Genomic DNA, 20,110 nt, shown 5'->3' with positions numbered 1-20,110 from the left:
CATGGATGTCACCACTACGCCAGATCGCCTCCACAACGCGCCAATATTGTAAACACTGTTTTGCATCACCACTGACAGATATTGAAATTCAATGAACGCAGAAATCAAAACGTCAACAGCAATTGAACGAAAAAGTTGTCGACACAAATCGCGCGCGACTCGACATGCTAGGTTGAATCGAAAAAGTTGGTCCGACCTAAGTTGCCAGTTGCCTAGTGTGTATGCTCTCATTTGATTACACATGCTCTCATCTTATTTGACATATTCGTTAAGTTGCTTTCCAACTTAGGTTGCCTAGTGTGTAGATGGCCTTAGTTCCAAATTTCGGAGTGAAAATCATTCGCGCCTAGCTGAGAGAAATAGTCTATATATTATTATTGTTGAATAAAGGTCGGACTATGGGGTTCAAGCATTTTAATTCAATGATTTTCATTGAATTTTTTAAAATTTAGGACTGATTCTAGGCATGCTGATTCGAAAGAGGGCATTGTAATTTAAAATTGTTGTAGATGGCGACACCATGAATAACATTAAATAAATCATTCGTTTGACATTTGAAGTGACGGGTTGGTGGAAGTATTGACTGCATGTGTGAATTGGTGGAGACGTTGACGGAACGTAGACGTTCTTCTCCGTAACGTTCTATGTGCATCGCACATTATCGTCGCGAATATAAACAAATCAGACTATATAACGCAAACCAACAAAACACCGCATTCGTGAAACTGAAAACGTTTTTGACGTAGGACTACGTATTTCATTTCTATACCGGGGTGTAAAATCAAAGTTTCGAAAACGAAAGCGTTACGCCGGAGACCGAGATTTTGAGCGTTAATAGCACCTAAACAACTGAACGAAATGGTATGATAAACACTTCATTCGAAAGATAAAATGTCTACGCGTTATATACTTGTTACTTTCTGATCCAAAAACTTGTTTCAATAGTCTTAAAACTGCTTTCAAAACAGGCTATTGAAATCACCAATCGGTATATAAACGAGCGCCGCTCGGAAATCCACTCAGTTCAAATTGAACAGCGATTGGAGCATGTTGTCGCTGTTGTGGTGAAGCTCTTCGTTTATCATGAAAGCGCGGATGAACGGTGTTATTAAGAGCCTGTTTGTGCACCTTAGGCCAGAAGGGAATCCATCAGGAGGAGAGTGATGCCACAAACGGTTCCCCGGGAAGATCTCGAAGCAGCCGCTACACACACACACAATCATACACGCGCGGAATTCTTTCCGTTTGGATGCCATTCAGCATCGAGAAAGATCCGGAAAATAATCTACCAGTTCCTCTGGGAATTTAAAATTACATTCATGTGAAAGAGTTTATTTGAATGTTTTCTATCCATGTAACACTGTGACCAAATATGTTTCAATCAAGTGCTATTAACAGATGGTTATCGAGTTAGCATAAACCACTGGTGGGCTTCCAGTATCGAGGAAAATGTGGAAATATCTAATCGTTACTGAAAATAATCTGCCAGTTCCTCTGGGAATTTGAAATTACATTCATGTGAAAGAGTTTATTTTAATGTTTTCTATTCATGTAACACTGTGACCAAATACATTTGGTTTTGTGATTTTTCAATCAATCGCAATTAACAGGATAGTTTCTGAAGATTATTCTTCCCCATCAGTAGGATATTTCCGTATCCAATATTGGATGCATAAAACCTTGTGCCTTCAACGTAACGCTCTCGTTTTCGAAGTTCTCCAAATATTCATTCATTCAGAATGAATTCAGATTCAACTTCAAACAAATGATCTCTAAATCAACGATAGTCCTACGTCACCCTTGCGGTTATACCATAGAATAACCCACTTCCTGTTTTTTATTACAGAGTCAGTTTGGCACTGACTCAGTTTTAAAAACGAATTCGCTAATAGAGAATCGTGTACGATGCAATCACGAATGCAGTTACTGGTGTTGTCGCAACGAAATTACTCATCCATTGCTTAATTTTTCTTCATTCTGATTGTTCAGGCATACAGATGAGATTTGATTCAAGTAACTTAATTACTTTCCAACTAACAATTCCCCATCAGTGTGACGTTTTTATGATAGTTTTATTCAGCTTTTTGCTTAATAATGCCTGTCATTTGTTATCAAATCCTCTATTCAAGCTTTGTTCAAACAAATTAGGAGAAAATATTAAGCTATACCCAATATTGTTCGTTAACCGTTTGAATACGGTTGTATGCCAAAAGTGCGGGTAGCACTCGTCTTGTTCGTCTTGGTATCGCTCCGCACTCAAAGGGTTAAATCCAGTTTCAAGTCAATTAGAAAACTTTTATCCAACTCCAAGGTGTGCTGGAAACGTCTATTCGACCATATTCTGATTTGATTAGCTCTACCTAGACTATGATCTACGATTTTTGTCTGACGGCATTATTCTCTTCTACCAAATTTCTATAAATAGAATTACTTTATTGGCACCTTGACAGGCGCTTGTGAGAGTCTTTTACTGCTACACCAATACCTCTACACCAATACCTCGCTATACGGTCGCTCTTTATACGGCATTTCGCTATAACAGCCCTCTTTCCATTCCATTCTTTGTTTTTGAGAGGCTTTAAACTTTGCAGTTCATTCGCCTCTACCAGCCTTCTTCAATTCAGGCACGTTTTCGATTTACGGCCGAAAATGTTTCGTTATAACGGCAAAAAAAATTGAGATTGGTTCAAAAATCACTTTTGTACAGAAGTGAAAAAATATTTGCGAGACAATAACTTAAGCAACATACAAATTAGGTATGTATACATACACATATCCCATGTCTGAGACGAACCAGCCCAGGAGGCTGAAAGTCTCAAAAATAAAGAATAAAAAAAAACATCCCATGTAACATGAAGTTGTTTTATTTTTGTTTATGGATTATTGTTGGTTTTTATGTATGTAATGTATGTTTTATGTTTATGTTATGTATTTTGGATTTAAATGAAATAAAAATAAAAAGATAAAATACATTTTGAATGATAAACCATGTTACATATTTAACAAATTTGAAACCGATCTGATTGAATTTGTATGAATTTGTAATAGAATAACTGATTCCTTATACGGCTTTGCGGCCGAATTTCGTGGAAAGTATCTAGGCCGTAAAGCGAGGTATGAGTGTAATCGATGACGTTCAGATTTTTATGAACTTTGAAAAAAATGGCCAATATTCAAACCTACAATCCTCCATCAAACCATTTGTTCCGTTAGAACCCTTTAAAAGTAATGCCAAGTAGTCGAACATGAGCTTAAAAACACTGGCAGTAAATGCCCATTTTGGTAGTCCGTTATGTGTTGTACAGAAGCTGATTCGCAAACGTTTTACGTTAAACATTTTCAAATCGTTACTCTGGCATATTACTCAGGTAAACATTGATGGTTGAACCATTTCAATTTGGTCTGAATAAGCTTTTATGCAACATATAGTTCACCATACTGTCTTATTGAGCACTCAATGCTATTGTTCGACCATTATTAAACTGATTAATTTTATTACAGCTAATGATCGGTTCGTGTCGGTAGGGCAGAGTGTAAATAGTCGAATAAAAGATATATTTCAGGCTGAAATTGCGTCTGTTCAACTTTTTCATGAGTTGTAGAACAAAAAAAGCACCCTCAAAACTTTTCACTGGCGTATTATCCAGCTGAATATCCTTAGAGGCGAATGAACTGCAAAGTTTAAAGCCTCTTAAAAACAAAGAATTGAATTGAGCTGAATATAAATGGTTGAACAAAAGCATCAATTTGGTCTGAATATGCATTTATACAACATATAGTCCAGCATACCGTCTTATTAAGCACTCAATACTATTGTTAAACCATTATTCAACTGACTAGTTTAATAGAAGCTAATGATTGTTGGGTTAATTTGACTTACATCGAATAATTTGTAGAATTTCGATTGCATGGAAGAGTCGCATTATGAATTTTTGGTTCAACACAGGAACTGATCATAGAGGGTGTCCGGGACATGCTCGCAATATGTTTGGATGTGATCAATGAGGTTCTGGTCAGATATTCTAATAAATGAATCTTTTTGAATTCGTAAGTAGAGGTGGTGTGGATCTGATACGTTTAAAGCGCTTCAGGATCCCACATCCAACAAAAAATGTTGCTGAGAAATACACCGTCCAAATTTTTGTCGCATGCTGGACTTGGAAACAATAATGTAAAAACATTTTCGCAATTCGGATTTTAAAAATCAATTTTCTGACTAACGACACACCTATTACTATGTTTTCATTTTTGAGAGTCGGGAATTTCGTGAAAATATGCGGGAACCCTGTTTTTTGTTATCACATCCACATTTTCTTACTAAGCGCATGTTCATGAGTCCAATCGCAGAACTGTTCATTGATTGATCTTCTAATCTACCCTTTAAAATTATTTTTTACTATAAAATCTCAGAGCTTGTACCAAAACTCGACATTATAATATCAGTTTATTTTCAGACACAATTCTCGTGCAAGATTTTCCATCCACTTGCAAATAACATGTTTCTCCGTTACATGGAATAAATGTCTGATACAGAAAATATGATAGAATGAAGACAGCCCCAAATCGGACAATTCCTTTCTCGAGTTTTGCTCTTATCAACACATTCGGCGTTCCACTTTTATTTATATAGATAGAAGACGATATAGGAGTGCGTTTTACCACATTAAAATCCATTTCCATTTTCGAACGAAGATCAATTTCGTTACCGCAAACATTAAATGGTCGGTGTTAAGGCCGAGGGGACCAAGTCACAAAATTGAAAATTTCAAGTTATTGAATACATTTGGTTAAGCGTTATGTAAGCGTTATGTAAGACGCATTTATCAGATTTGGAAAATCACACATACAACAGGAATAACGGATCGAAATTGTTATGATTGATCAACGAAAATCCCTCATAGTATGCATTCAGAGCGGACCATGTACCATTTACCATGGCGAAATGGCTCTATATCATGTGCAGACAGAGTGGACCATGTGACAATCATTTGTATATTGAATTTAAATAATATCCAAGTGCCGAATTCAAACCAACAAAACTTTTTCTTGAAGCTAATAGGTACCTTGTCGAAATATGCTTGAACGCGTTAGTGTAAAATGTGCGCATTCTGAGTATATTAAAAAATAAACTTTGGTCCACTCCGACTGAACGGATCAGTGAAAAATCCTGGTCTTCAGTGTGAATGATCGCAAAATGTACTATTTCAGAGTGCGATTTAGACTGTAGCGATGACAATGAATTCAAACTTGACGATTCTATTTACGAATACTGTCTTAGATGATTGAAAATGGGAAGTTTATGCCTAACATGTTTGTCAGGCTATCAAATAAAGTAGATGGCAGAGACTATTATGCTGAACGCAAACAAATGTTTATGCAGTTCCAAACTCGCAATTCTTCTCGTTCTAATTTTCATAGCAGAATGGCACACTTTGACTCACAACTGTTAATTGATTGAGAAATATTTCGAAATTGTTCAGTCATAGTGAACCAACTCTTAAAAAATGCTTCATTTGGTTCAGTCAGAGTGGACCATGTACGAATAGGCAGCCAAATAACTGCCTTTTTCGGCATGATACTTGATGTTTTTTTACAACTATCATACGTCAAAGTATTGCCAGAGAGTAGCTAACATTTCTGAGAACAGTATTGAACGATGAAATTGAATGCTTTGAAAATTGCAGAGCATTAAACTATATGTTCGTTTTTCTCGAAATCATAAAAATGTCACATGGTCCGGTCTGACTTAACACCGACCAAATAGACTAACAACGCTTGCCAATATGTAATTGTAGAACACATGCGAATCGAAATTTTTCGAATTTTCCCATTTTCCTTCAGAGTTTTAATATCTTTTTACAAAATGATTGAATTACGTGTGAATGATCAAAATCGGAACTCGATTGTAGAAAGGTATGAAATCAATATCATTTGTAGCATTAACGAATTAACAAACTATTGTTCTAAATTTATTAGTTACATTGCGCAGCACTGAACGTTCGTAGAGACCTTAATCTTGGTAGCATGGTAGAAAACGTGGGCTATTCATGTGAGTGACACATAATTTGTTGAGATTTTTGTAAAACAATAAATTTCAGGTTTGAACTGTTTGTACTACAAGCTTCAAAAATCTAGTTCGCCTAAATTCTTATCGGAACATTCACAGTCTACGATCAAAATGATGATGAACGAAATCGCATGGTTACAATACTAGTTTTATTTACTTTTTTGCCACAAACTTATGAGAGAAGGTTGAAAAACTTATATAAGATTAAACAACGCACATTGTTTCAAAAGGACAATTGGTAAATTCATTGGAAGGATAATAGCAGGAGTGTTGCTTGTATCAAAGAAAAAAAGGATTGTTTAAAAATACAGCCACAGTACTATTAAAAGCAATGTATCCTTCCAACGACACCAACGTCAGAAGTTGAAGATCGACTTCAACTTGCTTACAATACCCCTCTTTTGTCCCTGCTTCTCTGCTTCCGTTGCAGGGCCTTCCTTGGTTGTTTGAGCGCTGTGTTGACTGTTCGCCGATAGCTTCACCTTCCTTTCACTCGTATCCCTATCCATCAATTCTGTGGATGATTCTTTAACAGCTGGATCCCGAATAGTCCTTCGAAGGTATTCCGGAGAACTCTTACTTTTCGCTAAAGATAATGGCAATTCGTCTGGATAGGGACACCCGAATTCCTATTGGCTAGCAGACGGGTCGCCGCGTCGTTTCTTCTCTGGAAGTAGAATATGTTTGCGTCGAATAACGTCCAAATTATTCTCCGCAACCATCTGTTCCTCCCAAATTCTCATGTCGTTTTGGTACTTCAGAAGTGCATCCAATGCGCGACTGTTGTAAGGTTTCTTCTCTACGTCGGTAAACTTGGCCCACTTCTGGGCCAAACTCTTAACCTGAGCTATATTATCTTCCTTAGATGCAGTCTTTGAGGCGTGTTCCGAAACGAAGAGTAGAAAACCATTCTGCGGTCGCTTCGGCTTGCCAAGCTGTTTGGCTCTCATGCGGCATTCTCGCTTCGCCTTTCTTTCACTTTTATCCTGCTGAGCCTGGCGAATGCTTTCCTTCTGATCGTCGGTCAGCTCACTTAAGTATTTAGCATTTTTCTGCAGCCAGACGGCTTGATCTTTTTTGTACTCATCTTCAAGCTTTGACTTGGCTTTTGCGTCTAGAACTTGCCACTGAGCTGTCGCTAGTCTCGCGATTTCTGGGGTAGAAGCACTCGGGTGTTGGGCCCGCAATGAAGAACGAACGGATTGTAAGAATCTCATGAAAGCATTGATAGGCCGCTTCGGCTTTTCCGGGAGTTTGGAATTGGTAGCTGATTGATCAGCTGAATATGCTGTGGTTGTAATGCTGGAGTTCACCTGATATGGCAATCCTGTGGGTCTATACTCAAATGCGTGAATTAAACCATCGCTGTAGAAGAGCCAAAATGGTATGCTCTTACCTCGACGTAATCCACAGTCTTGGTGACTGAAACAGACGGACTAAAGTATTCATTTGTATTTTTTCGGGCTCAAGAACGAGCTAGGACGCATTCGAATAAATAATTTGTACTCGTGAAAAACGAAAGACGGTGAAATAATGACGTTTTGTTTACCTTTTCGTAGCAGACGAGGGACGCCCAATTTGGTTATTACGGTGGATTTAGATTACTGATGTACAGTGAGTTACCTCTAATTCGACATCTAGCTGATTCCGCATTTCGAAACGAGTAACTCCCCAACAAACAATTAATCGTATAAAATGCCATAATTGGAGGCAATATACATACATCCAAGTCACGTTTGAGTGATTCGAGGTCTGTTCAAAAAGTATCGCGACTTTCGAATGACGCGCGTTCGCTTACTAAGCGATCGCTCGTGAGTTCAAAACTCAGGGCCATCAATTGACCATCTTTGTGTTGTTATAGAATAACTACGTCCAAGCTACAATCATCAGCGATGGAGATCGATTCAGTGTCGGAGTCCTGGCCTCTCTCTATCCATATGCAAGCTCTGCTTGAAACAATAAAAAATTGGGCTGTTGTGCTATAAATAACACAACAATAATCATATCAACTGTCTCCGCTGTCCGGTCTATTGAACAATGGAAGAACAAAAGGAATAATCTCACGCCTAAAATGGCTTCTGTGTAATTTACAATTTATAGATACAATAAACATGTAACATGTACACGATTAAAATCCGGCTCCGTTACAGCTAAAATACTAATTAGCCTGAATAAATAAACAAATGGGATAAAAAAAACACATTCCGAATGTTGATTGTGACATTTGGTGAACCTACCTTGGAGCGAAACAACGTTTATCGGAATTCGAAAAAAATGTTCTTGGAGGGTCGATAAGATGTGAACGACGCAAAGCGTGCCGGAAGCCCGAGCACGTCAACAACTGAAAACGAATATTGAATATCGCGATACTTTTTGAACAGACCACATATATGATGCGTATAACTGGCATATGCAACTGCGCACATTGCGATATAAAATTGATTATTATACCGGTATACGACTTAATCTATCAATGCTGTTGAAAGTTGTGACACATGACGCATCCTTTGATTGATATTCTATACGATTGTAATTTGATGCGAATTTATATGCGATCTAGCCTGTTTAAAAATTATTGTTTGTTGGGTTGGTTCGCGAAAATTCAAACTCGAATCGAGTTGAATTTAGTATCTATTTCGAGTTAATAAAGAATAGTAATAATATTTTCTATGTACTAGATTTCGAGCAAATTTTAGGCCATATGAATCAAAACAAAATTCAGATTTACTTTACTTGAATCGAGCTGTCGAGCAGTGAGATTGAGTTTTTACTACGTTTGATATGAATAAGAGTGACAACTAACGAAACACTTTTCGAAAATGGAGGGCCGTATGAATAAAACAGCATTTATCAAGTATGTACTTCGTAATTATCAATTGTGCTCATGAGCATACTTTGCGTCTGAAACTCTTTTATTCGTTGTTGTTTAATGCTGCCATCTTGTGCTCATAGTAAAAATAACCAGTACTCCGACGCGTCAAACATTCCGTTTCCACTTTTTGTCTCATCGGTCCTGATTTATAAATTACGTAGAGAGGGTGATGACAAGCCAAAAGAATCTGCTGACAGATGTTTGACAAAGTAATAGCTATGTTCGAATTGAGAAAACGAAATCAGTAAAGTAAACTGTTATTCATACGAATTCAAGTGAATACTAGCAAAGTTTATTTTACTTGAAAACGAGCAGAATAAGCAAATACTTTTTTTTATTCATATGGCCTTTTGTCTCGAAGAGAAATGTCAAATTTTGGGGTTCATAAACAAAGCAAAGTGCACGGCTATTGCAAAGATCAATGCTGAAAAACAAATTCGATTTGATATTAGATTAGAATTGTGATTATTCCGGCTTAGCCGACAAGCATTTGAAAATATTTCGGATACAACCGTGTTCTAACCAACTTTCAGAAGCACTGCTATTCCTGCAGCTTTAAAATTCGCTTCAAAACACTGTACTCGCGTTGACGGCATTGAGCTTATACGTTTATGAATTTAGGGGTGCGTCAAAGACAATGATTGCTTTTCGGGAATCAATTGCAACAACCGTGCGTTTTTTTTTTCTTGGTTTGGATCGATTAATCGACGTAAATTATTCGTTCGCTTCGATTATTGGTTGCGCAGTATTTGTCGATTAATAATCGATTTCTGTATGAAGTATTCGATTAATCGAACGATTATCAGGATTCAGGGATCACTGTACACGCCCCGCCTAAGCCACGCTGAAACACTGTTGCAGTGAGAACAGGGCCTATAGGTTATCACAACATTCACTCATCGACACGCCGTGTTTACAAAATATAGAGTGCAGTAAACAAACACAAACGTTCCGCAACTAGCAGCATGTTAGGCAATCATCGAGTTCTACTGCGGATGAAGCCAATTCTCCGGCATGTGGCTAACGTTCGATGGAACCACAGTGCTCCCGATGGCACCCTGGCAGAGAACTATATCCGTAATATTGGGATTTTAGCGCATATCGATGGCGGTGAGTTAGAAAATCCTCCCGGTACATTTAGATGTGGCCCCAAGCAAATTACGATATTCCATAGGTAAAACAACCACAACGGAACGTATGCTGTACTATTCCGGGAAGACCAACGTACTGGGAGAGGTCCATCATGGTAACACCGTTACGGACTTCCTGGAACAGGAGCGTGAGCGCGGTATCACCATATGTAGCGCTGCGGTTAGCTTCGAATGGAAGGATCACCGGATAAATTTGCTGGATACCCCCGGTCACATTGATTTTACGATGGAAGTGGAACAATCGCTCGGTGCGGTGGACGGCACCGTCGTGATATTGGACGGATCGGCGGGAGTTGAGGCGCAAACCGTTACCGTGTGGGGGCAAGCGGATAGACATAAATTGCCTAGGGTGGTTTTTGTCAATAAGATGGACAAAGACAGTGCCGATTTCGAGGGATGCTTGCAGGACATGAAAAAGAAGCTCGGTATTGTTCCTCTGCCCTTGCAGTTGCCTTTGATGGATGGAGGAAAGCTTGCAGGTGAGTGAGACACTAATGTACCATTTGAGGTATGACTCATAATATTCAGTTTCCAGGTATTATAGACATTCTATCAAGAACTCAAATAGTTTGGGATAAAAACACAAATGGTCGCACGTACCGAAGAAAAGGACTCAACGAGAGTTCTCTGATAGAAGCTCAAGGAAAACTTCACGATATAATCGATGTGCTTTCGGGAAAAGACGATTTGCTAGCTCAAGCAATAATTGAATCTGATAGTATGGAAAACGTGAAGCCCGAGCTCCTGTTAGCTGCTATTAGGACATGTACTATGAAGCAACTGGTTGTGCCGGTGCTTTTAGGTTCCGCATACAAAAACATTGGAGTACAACTTCTGATGGATGCGGTGCTAAAATATTTGCCAGCACCAAATGAGAGGAACGAAATTTATGACTGTTTTGGGTAAGTTTTCAGTTGGTTGAACAAATGAATGAACATTGGTTGAAGTTGGTATTTTATCTCAGCTCCGATTTTGTGGGAAAGGTTTTTAAAGTGACTCACGATAAGCAGCGAGGTCCGCTGAGTTTGATTCGGGTTTTCCGTGGAAGTGTAAAAAAAGGCGCAAAAATTACCACTGCCAAAGGAGTCACAGAAACCATCCAAAGAATCTATGCACCGTGGGCGGACGAGTATCGTGAAATAGCCACCGTTGGTGCAGGTAATATAGGCCTATGCGCTGGCCCAAAGTCAACTGTGACGGGAGACTTGGTGGTAACAAATGCTTCATCACTGAAAAATGCAATCAAAAAATTAGACGCGTTATCATCCAGGGATGAAGAAAATGATTTGGGCGTTATTGTCGCATCGAAATTGTCGCTCTGCACTGTGGTTCCTGATGCTGTTTACTTCTGCTCAATTGAGCCTCCTTCTTCGGCATATCAAACGGCACTAGACAATGCTTTGAGAGAGTTGCAACGTGAAGATCCCAGTCTACGGGTGTCGTATGACGAAACTACTATGCAAACGGTACTAGGGGGCATGGGCAGGCTACATTTGGAAATAATTAAATCTAGGATTTTAACAGAGTATAAAATAGACGTCGATCTTGGACCTCTTCAAATTGCCTATAAAGAAACGTTAGAGCAGCCCATTCGAGGCTGCTGGGCGGCTGAGAAAGAAATCGTGGGAAGTAAGCAACTTGTACAGATGGAAGTCACAATCCATGAAAAGCGAAACCACGAAAAATTCCACTTGGACAACTCTCCAGAGGCTCAGGATAACTTAAAGCTTGTACGACCTAAGCAGATGTCGTTTGTGCGGAAAGGTACCCTTGCTGCCTTGGAGCGTGGACCGCGACTGGGAGGGCAACTGACGAACGTCGCGGCAACACTTCACCACCTAGTAATTGGCAAGGGAACCTCCGATACGTTCATAATGGCAGCTACGGCACAGTGCGTAAGGCATGTTCTTTCCACGGCAAACTGCCGGCTGCTGGAGCCTGTAATGTTGCTAGAAATTGCGATGCCCTCGGAGTATTTGAATGCTATCCTTGCGGATTTGAGCCGGAGGCGCGCAACAGTGGAAGATGTGCAATATCGCGGTCCCAGCCACAAAGTGTTACTTGCAAATGCGCCTCTCGCGGAACTAGATGACTATTCCAGTGAGGTGCGATGTATCAGCTCTGGGACGGCAAGCGTATCGATGCAACCTAACGGGTACGTGATGCTTAATGAGATGGATGAAGCGACCGCTATTCGGAGGGCTCATGGATTAGAATAAAATATTTTTGTTAGCGTTTTCTTCTTGGAACATTTCTGCTGATAAGAGAAAGCCCTCATGATTTTCTACTGTACAATAGTTGTTCAACGCGATGATAGCACCTGTTACTGTTAAAAAGCCCTTTTGAGAAGTCCTCAATACCGAGTTTTCCACGAGGAAACAGAAGTACCTTAAGGTTTTGTTCTTGCCGTCAGTCCCTTTCTCGCCGCCATGAATAGCCTGTTTACGCGGACGACTTTGTTCTGATGGCAGTGGGTGACACCCATAGGATTCCGCGCATCAGGATACAGGCAGCTTCCAATGCCATCGGCCGAGAGAGAATTTAGACTTTCAGCGCAGAAGAGCGGCCATATGGTGATATGAAGCGACAGACATCAGGGTCCCAACTCCAAGGTAAAAAAATATACAAAAACACAAATACACTGAAGACCAGCATTTTTCACTGATCCGTTCAGTCAGAGTTTTGTTGGTTTGAATTTGGCGCTTGAAAATCGTTTAAATTCAATGAACAAATTATTGACACATGGTTCACTCTGTCTGCACATGATATGGAGCCATTTCTTCATAGTAAATGGTACATGGTCCGCTCTGACTGCATTTTATGAGGGGGTTTCGTTGATCAATCATAACAATTTGGATCCGTTATTCCTGTTGTATGCGTGATTTTCCACATCTGATAAATGTGGTATGTAGCTTACTTAATGCTTAACCAAATATAATCAATAATTCGAAATTTTCAATTTTGCTACTTGGTCCCCTCTGTCACCGACCATATATGATTGAATTACTGTTGAAACTCCCACATGAATTCTAGAAACTGAAACTGAATTAATAACTCTGAATCTGTATACAAAATATTTATTTGGAAGACTTTGGACGCTCTATATATATATTTTGTTATTTGAAGATGTACGACGTTTCTATATACTCAGTTGAATACAAGGGACACATTCAACCTCACAAACCTCACGCAAATGCCTGAATTCCGGTAATAGCTCGTCCTAAAATCAACGCATGTATGTCATGCGTTCCTGGTAATAGGATTGAGATTAGACATCAGTTATTCTCAAGTTAATATCACATCAACAATACCTTCGTATGTGTTCACTGCTTCCAGATTCATCACGTGTCTGATAATATGGTACTCGTCGGATATTCCATTACCTCCCAGCATATCCCTAGCGACCCGCGCAATCTCCAGGGCTTTTCCTGCATTGTTACGCTTCAACATGGAAATCATTTCCGGTGTATGCCTTGAGTGTAGTGTTAGATTAGATATCGCATCCTGCACCCTACACGACAATTCAGACGACTTACATTTTCTGGTCCTTGAGCCTTCCTAGATGCAGACAGGCAGCCAGCCCTAAATTAATCTCCGTCAGCATATCAGCCATCTTCTTCTGCATCAGCTGATTGGCAGCGAGTGGTTTCTTGAATTGTTTCCTGTCTAGTGTATACGTTCTCGCGACCTTCAAGCAGGTCTCCGCCGCTCCCAGAGCTCCCCAGGCAATGCCGTAGCGTGCATTGTTCAGGCAACCGAAAGGCCCCCGCATACCGGACACATTGGCCAGAATATTGTCCTCCGGGATGCGTACTTCATCCATTAGAATCATTCCCGTGGCGGAAGCTCTGAGTGAAAATTTGCCCTCAATTTTTGGTGTGGACAAACCTTGTGAACTTTCCGCGCGATCTACAATAAATCCTCGAACCTTACCGTCCTCGGTCTTTCCCCAAACGATACACACGTCCGCTATCGGCGAGTTGGTGATCCACGTTTTACTGCCCGACAATATGTAGGTTTTGGTTTTTGGGTCATGCACTGCGCGCGTTTCCATTGCGGAGGGATCGCTGCCGTGGTTTGGTTCTGTCAGACCGAAACATCCAATCAGCTCACCCTTGGCCATCCGCGGCAAATATTTCTGCTTCTGGGCTTCACTTCCGTACTCGTAGATGGCGCCCATGCAAAGAGAACTTTGCACACTGAAGGCCGAACGATACCCGGAATCGATTCTCTCTACCTCACGAGTGAGTAGCCCGTAGGTTACGTTGTTGACACCAGCACACTCGTACCCTTTGATGGTGCAACCGAGCACACCGAATGATCCCAACTCATTCATGATTTCCTTGTGGAACACTGAAATTGTGAATCAACGATTGGATGAGACTGTAGAAGCTAAGCATCGTACCAACCTTCATCTCTGTTGGCAGCTATCACACGTGATTTAAGCTTGTCTTCACAGTATGACCGAAACGAGTCCCTAATGGCAATCTCATCTTCCTTTAGCTGGGATTCCAGATTCAGTGGATCTTCCCAATTGAACCCCACTGAAATAATTCAAATTATTTAAGTAAAAGGAAACCTCCTTCCAGGGCCACCTCGCTTTGGACTGTGTTATCTTATCGCGCAACATGATTGTAAATTGTGCGCATAGTGATTATTCTCTCAAGCAATGAATAGAAGTAACAAGGCTGTCGCTTGCTTAGCGACAGGTGAATTTCTCGAGGGGGCCTGGCATTGCTTGTTACGATAGATGGCTTCAGATAAGCTAAGTTACTGTAACTTCAGACTTACGTTGATTGGCTGACGTAGAAAAAGCTATAAGCGGATAATATAATCAGTGAGAATCGAACTGTAATAAATAAGGGTTCATAATATTACCGCTTGTTGGATTTGATATCCCTCTCACATCTCTGAAACATTTGAGATTGTTGACGAATACTCGAAGGGCCATTTTCTGCTAGATCTTATGTTTATTATGAGAGGAGTTCAACTAGATCGTCAAGCTTTCAATTTCGCACTGTTCAGTCTGTGATCATTCATACGCACAGCGTGACAAATAAGTTGTTTTCCACTGATAATAGTGCCGTGAGCAGTCGTCACTGATAGGCATACGCAAACATGCTTATTTGTTTTTTTTTGCTCAGTTGAAAGCTGAGTTCGATGATGGTTTCATTCGCGAGTGTTGTCTCATTCATTATGAAGGATTGATTTTGGCTTATAAGGTTTGTACACAAATTACGTAACACACGAATAGCGATTAGTACTCTAATACGATATCTAGCTAATTACATTATTATCGATGGATTCAAGACGGAGTTTGGGGAGCCACTTGTTTACGCGTTCGCTTACCAAGCGATCAATCGTGAGTTCAAACTCAGGACCCGCAATCGACCATCTTTGTGTTGTTATAGAATAACTACGTCCACGCAACCATCATTAGCGATGGAGATCGATCAACGGTGGAACAAAGATCGATTCACCCATACAACTGATCTGCTCTGCAAGAAACATCGGGCTGCTGTTCTAATAATATCCTAACAATGAACAAAATCCACTGTCTCCGCTGTCCGCTCTGCTGAACAATGGAAGAACAGAAAGAATACCCTTACGCCTAAATGGCTACTACTGTGTAATTTACAATTTATAGAAACATAAATATATGTACATGTACACGATTAAAACCCGGCTCTGTTACAGCATTTTGCTAATGAGCTTAATAAATAAATAAATGGGATAAAAAAAAAGACGGAGTTTATGTTACAAGCTGCAACTGATTGGACAGGAAGTCGATAAAAGGGTCGGTATATGAAAACGGAATCCGCGTTGACGGCTTTGAACTTCGTATTACGAAATGGGGGAGTAAGCATGACATGATAGATAATAATATTTAGATAAAAATATAAGGATTATTGACGTAGAACTACGTCTTTCATTAAGGGTGCCAAATCAGAAAACAGGTCACGTTTTTATGAAATAAAGTTAACATTAATAAGTATTTTTGCATCGAACTGATTTTGGCGATTTACATACCAAACGAATCGGAAATTCCCTAAGATTTGTTTGATATGATATACATTACAATATCGTAGTCTGTATATGGTTTAAATTGATGAAAATTGGAAGCATTCCCATTTCCCCATACATTTGTTCTATCCATTTGCCGAACAGAGCTCTCAATAACGAGCAACGAAGTGGAAACCGTAGGGTGTAAAGTCTCAGTGAACAAAGAAAAAGAAGAAGAAGGGAGGGGAATATTTGCCTAGAGTATAAACGGTTGATCTCGCTGAGGTAAACTTTCATTCTTCGTGAGGAAATCGACTGAATAACATCGTTGCTGGACGAGCTGGACGGCGAGGGGTCGAATACTTTTCTCAAAGCAATGGTGGAGGAGGAGCTGGTAAATGGTAAAATGGTTAATTCAAAGTTTTCGTAGCATTATAAAATAATATCCGCAGTTATAAACAAGCGACTTGATTTAAACTACAGCGTAGTTCTACGTCAACAATGCGGTCGTGTCTTGAACATAACCTCCTACAATTTTTTTATCCTTATATTTTTATGAACACACTTTTAAAATAAAAATTATTGATGAAAATTATTTTTCTCAAATCAAATCAAATGTAAATGAAAACCATTTTTGATTGCAAGTAGTGGAAAAATATCATACAAAAACTCTGTCTGTGTCTGGAGACTATTTTAGTGAGTTTTGATGAGAATATCTGAAAATTTATACAAAATAGTTCAAATTAGGGTCAGAACAACGTACTTCTAGTAGGTAAATAACGCCAAGAAGAAATTTTCATACAAATTTTAGCATTTTAAAACTGCCTTAGGGCCGACTAATCTGATAGAGAATAGTTGGCCTCATACAAACTAATGTCGTGCCCAGATGTCGACACCATTCCGCCATCAACGTGAATTGGGAATGTTTGCCTGAGCGAGAGGGAGAGAGAAGTTTATCACAAACGTCTACAATTCTGCATTCTCTTCTTTGGTGATATTCGAGATTCTGCAGCCACATGATGCAGAGTGGTTTTGACGTGTTGGTGTTCTTATGACAATGCAACACTGAGTCACCACCACCTCGTCTTGGCGACTAAGAGATAACCTACTGCTTTTGAAAGCTCGCGTAACTTTTGAAAAGAACCTATCTGCATTAATCGATTCTCTTCATAAATCTTGTTAACAAACTATTCGCTTCGATGGTATTGAGTATTCATCTTCCAAATTTGTGAGCCGAAAATAATACTGGCTTTTCAGGCGGAATGAAGCTGTCATCTCTTTTAGTTACAATATCGAGTTCTACTGGTGAACTATTGAATCAAAAACTAAAAAATTGAAATCGACTCATGGTCAGGGTTGTCATAATAAAATCCGCATTTTCGGTTTGGAAAAATCTCTCGTCTTAGTTTTTTTTTAAAAGATCTGTATTCATAAAAAAGTTTAATTTTTAAGCATAATCTTAGCTTTATTATCTTTGATTGGGAATGATATTATTGTTGGTGGTATTCGTGTAATGCCATTAAACATACATAGTGTAAGAAAAAAAATGTCGGTAGGGATGTCTCAAATTAATAGAAATTTTTCACCGTTCCTTCTGACTAATTGATCTGAAATTTTGAACACACCTTTATCTCTGCTGTCAAAATAATACTGCGTATTCCATTATCTTGAAAAATCCAATTTGACCGCCGCTATAAAATGGCATTGGTTTAGTCCTACGTCTTTCCGATTATGTCTCCGACATTACCCACCCTTCTTTTTGATTGACTCTTCGTGCTCACTTGCTGCTATTGTCTCACTAACAACAGAAGTAGCCTTCGTTCGGTCTAATCTTATCATTGTCAACATTTTTGAATCGACGTCGAGCGTTTTAAGAACATTAAAATTTGAAACATATAGAATCCGGAATCATTGTTCATTTTACAGCAGCGGTCGTAGTAGGCGTATCTGATATCTTTTGGCAGCAAATTGTTTGTGAAACCTGTATCTTTCGACGATAAAAATTGATGCACGTTGATGCGTTTTGTTTTGAAAAAGTTGTGCAGGACGGAAACCGAAAGAAGAAATTTGATTTAGGATACCCACATTGAAAATCCGACATGGTCAAGTACTAAAATCGCGAAATCGCTGAAAGTGACCGAATTGACCGTGTAGAATTTGCTGAAACGTCTCCGTGACGTACAACTTTTGTTCGAATGGATGTAGTGGAACTTACGATCGGAAGCTGAGGTTGAAGGTATTGAGAACAATTAAAACAAACCCGGAACTCTCGTACTACGACATTGCCAAGCTCTAACCAACAACGTTTTACGAAGTACGAAGGATGCATACTGATGGATGATGAAACATATGTGAAGATGGATTTTGGACAGCTTCCAGGCTTGAATTTCGACCACACACCAAGATAGATTCCACCAAGGAAAACCAAGGTTCTAGTCACAAACAAGACAATGGACTCGAAGATGTATAGGGAATAGAGCAGCAACTTCTTCTTCCGTTTATTAGGACTCACAAAGGTCCGGTGAAGTTTTGACCAGATTTAGCAAGTTTCCACTATAATCGAGAGGTGCTTCAGCGATATCGGGGCAATGAGATCGATTACATTGACAAAAACCTCAATCCTCCCAATTGCCTCCAATTCCGTCCAATCGAAAAATATTAAGCAATCGTCAAGCGGAAATTTAGGAAGGGTACCAAAGTGTTCAAATTTTGATGGAGAGTGATGGTGATAGAGATAATGTATCAAAACTGAAATTGAATAATTTTTGATATTTTTTTTTCTGGAAAGAATAATAAATTATCTGCATTTTGATATAAAAACATTTTTTTTATCTTTAACCAATCCAGAGGAACAACTGATTTTGTGATTTTGGAATGTAAATGAATGAAGCTTTACAAAGAATCTGTTGCACTACATCCCTGCATTGTCCCGTGTAGGTAAAAAAAGGTGACAAATTGACAAATTGACGTAAATTATGTTACATGCATGAATCAGAAACCGGGGTGTTTCATATGTAACGAAGCAGTTGCTGTAATGAAGAAGTTTAATCAGAAACGCCATTATGAATCGAAACATGCGTCAAACATGGACAAGTTTATTGGCACAGCCTGTGCTGAAACATTTGCTGAATTCGACGGAATGTGGATTAGTTAACAGTTGGTTTACAACATGTTCAACCAGATCGAAATATTCGAAAGGAAACTCATGTCGCTCGGAGAACAAATGAGAACTTTTTAATTTTGCCCATTTTCCGACACTGAGAATTTCCAAGTAACGTCAATCAGGAAATACGTTGACACACTCCACACAATGAAAGCTGATTTTTCCCGCAGATTCAGGATCTTCAAAGCACATGAAAGAATTCTCCAATTTTTCTTCTCCATACAGTTTCGATGATGAAAATGCTCCTGGAACTCATTGAAGTGTAATATAATTCAGAGCTGCTAAGAGTTTTGGTAACCATGATCTTATGGACTTCTAAATCAAGTGGGGAACAATCCGTTCTGCGATGGACAGTTGACCAGTGGACGACTCTACGTTCAGAAGAGGGGGGGGGGGACCTTCTCGCATAGTTTTGTCAAAAATGCTAGTTTTAGATTCATTTATATTTTCAATAAAAATTTTAGTTTTTTAACTCATTTTGTTTTCGAAATAGAAACTTTCGAACTAGCGGCTATACTAGGTATTTCAGCATTTTCTATATTGAAATAGACTAAAAAATTGTAATGGGTTGTATCTAGGACACGACCGCAGTTTTCGACGTAGAAATACAGAATTATATTATTTAATTCACTTGTTTATCACTGTAGAAACCAGTAATGTTTTACATCCAGATATTGTAATCTTCAACGGAGAACAACCGTTCTCCGTTAGAGTCCGAGAAAGAATACCTTTTTTCGTTTATTTATCTGTTCCTAAGATATTACATGGCCTGCTATTATATACATTTCTCTACAATCCCTCCTTGTTTTTATTGAAAATAATTTAATGTAGCTCATAATCCTTGAAGTAATGAG

At 39.2% G+C, this 20,110-nt stretch overlaps 3 protein-coding genes across 3 annotated transcripts; 1 reads left to right on the top strand and 2 right to left on the bottom strand.

Moving 5' to 3' along the window:
- Window positions 1–6,194: 6,194 nt before the first annotated feature.
- Window positions 6,195–7,618, bottom strand: LOC129776258 (transcription factor A, mitochondrial). The gene is made up of 2 exons (XM_055781803.1): window positions 7,464–7,618; window positions 6,195–7,402 (listed from the first exon to the last, which is right to left on the bottom strand). The coding sequence occupies exons 1-2, from the start codon at window positions 7,514–7,516 to the stop codon at window positions 6,697–6,699; spliced, it is 759 nt and encodes a 252-aa protein (XP_055637778.1). The 5' UTR covers window positions 7,517–7,618; the 3' UTR covers window positions 6,195–6,696.
- A 1,991-nt stretch (window positions 7,619–9,609) lies between these two features.
- Window positions 9,610–12,912, top strand: LOC129776428 (ribosome-releasing factor 2, mitochondrial). Its single transcript, XM_055782060.1, has 4 exons — window positions 9,610–10,049; window positions 10,114–10,569; window positions 10,626–10,992; window positions 11,055–12,912. Exons 1-4 carry the CDS (start codon window positions 9,905–9,907, stop codon window positions 12,307–12,309), a joined length of 2,223 nt encoding a protein of 740 aa, XP_055638035.1. The 5' UTR covers window positions 9,610–9,904; the 3' UTR covers window positions 12,310–12,912.
- Window positions 12,913–13,151: 239 nt separating this feature from the next.
- On the bottom strand, window positions 13,152–15,229 carry LOC129776964 (glutaryl-CoA dehydrogenase, mitochondrial). Its single transcript, XM_055782952.1, has 6 exons — window positions 14,969–15,229; window positions 14,882–14,905; window positions 14,500–14,634; window positions 13,627–14,443; window positions 13,402–13,562; window positions 13,152–13,340 (listed from the first exon to the last, which is right to left on the bottom strand). The coding sequence occupies exons 1-6, from the start codon at window positions 15,039–15,041 to the stop codon at window positions 13,276–13,278; spliced, it is 1,275 nt and encodes a 424-aa protein (XP_055638927.1). The 5' UTR covers window positions 15,042–15,229; the 3' UTR covers window positions 13,152–13,275.
- Window positions 15,230–20,110: the final 4,881 nt, after the last annotated feature.

The sequence above is a fragment of the Toxorhynchites rutilus genome, chromosome 3 (assembly GCF_029784135.1).
Source record: "Toxorhynchites rutilus septentrionalis strain SRP chromosome 3, ASM2978413v1, whole genome shotgun sequence".
Lineage (NCBI taxonomy): Eukaryota > Metazoa > Arthropoda > Insecta > Diptera > Culicidae > Toxorhynchites > Toxorhynchites rutilus.
Note: the sequence above shows the minus strand (reverse complement) of the source record. Positions and strands in the feature narration are given on the sequence as shown.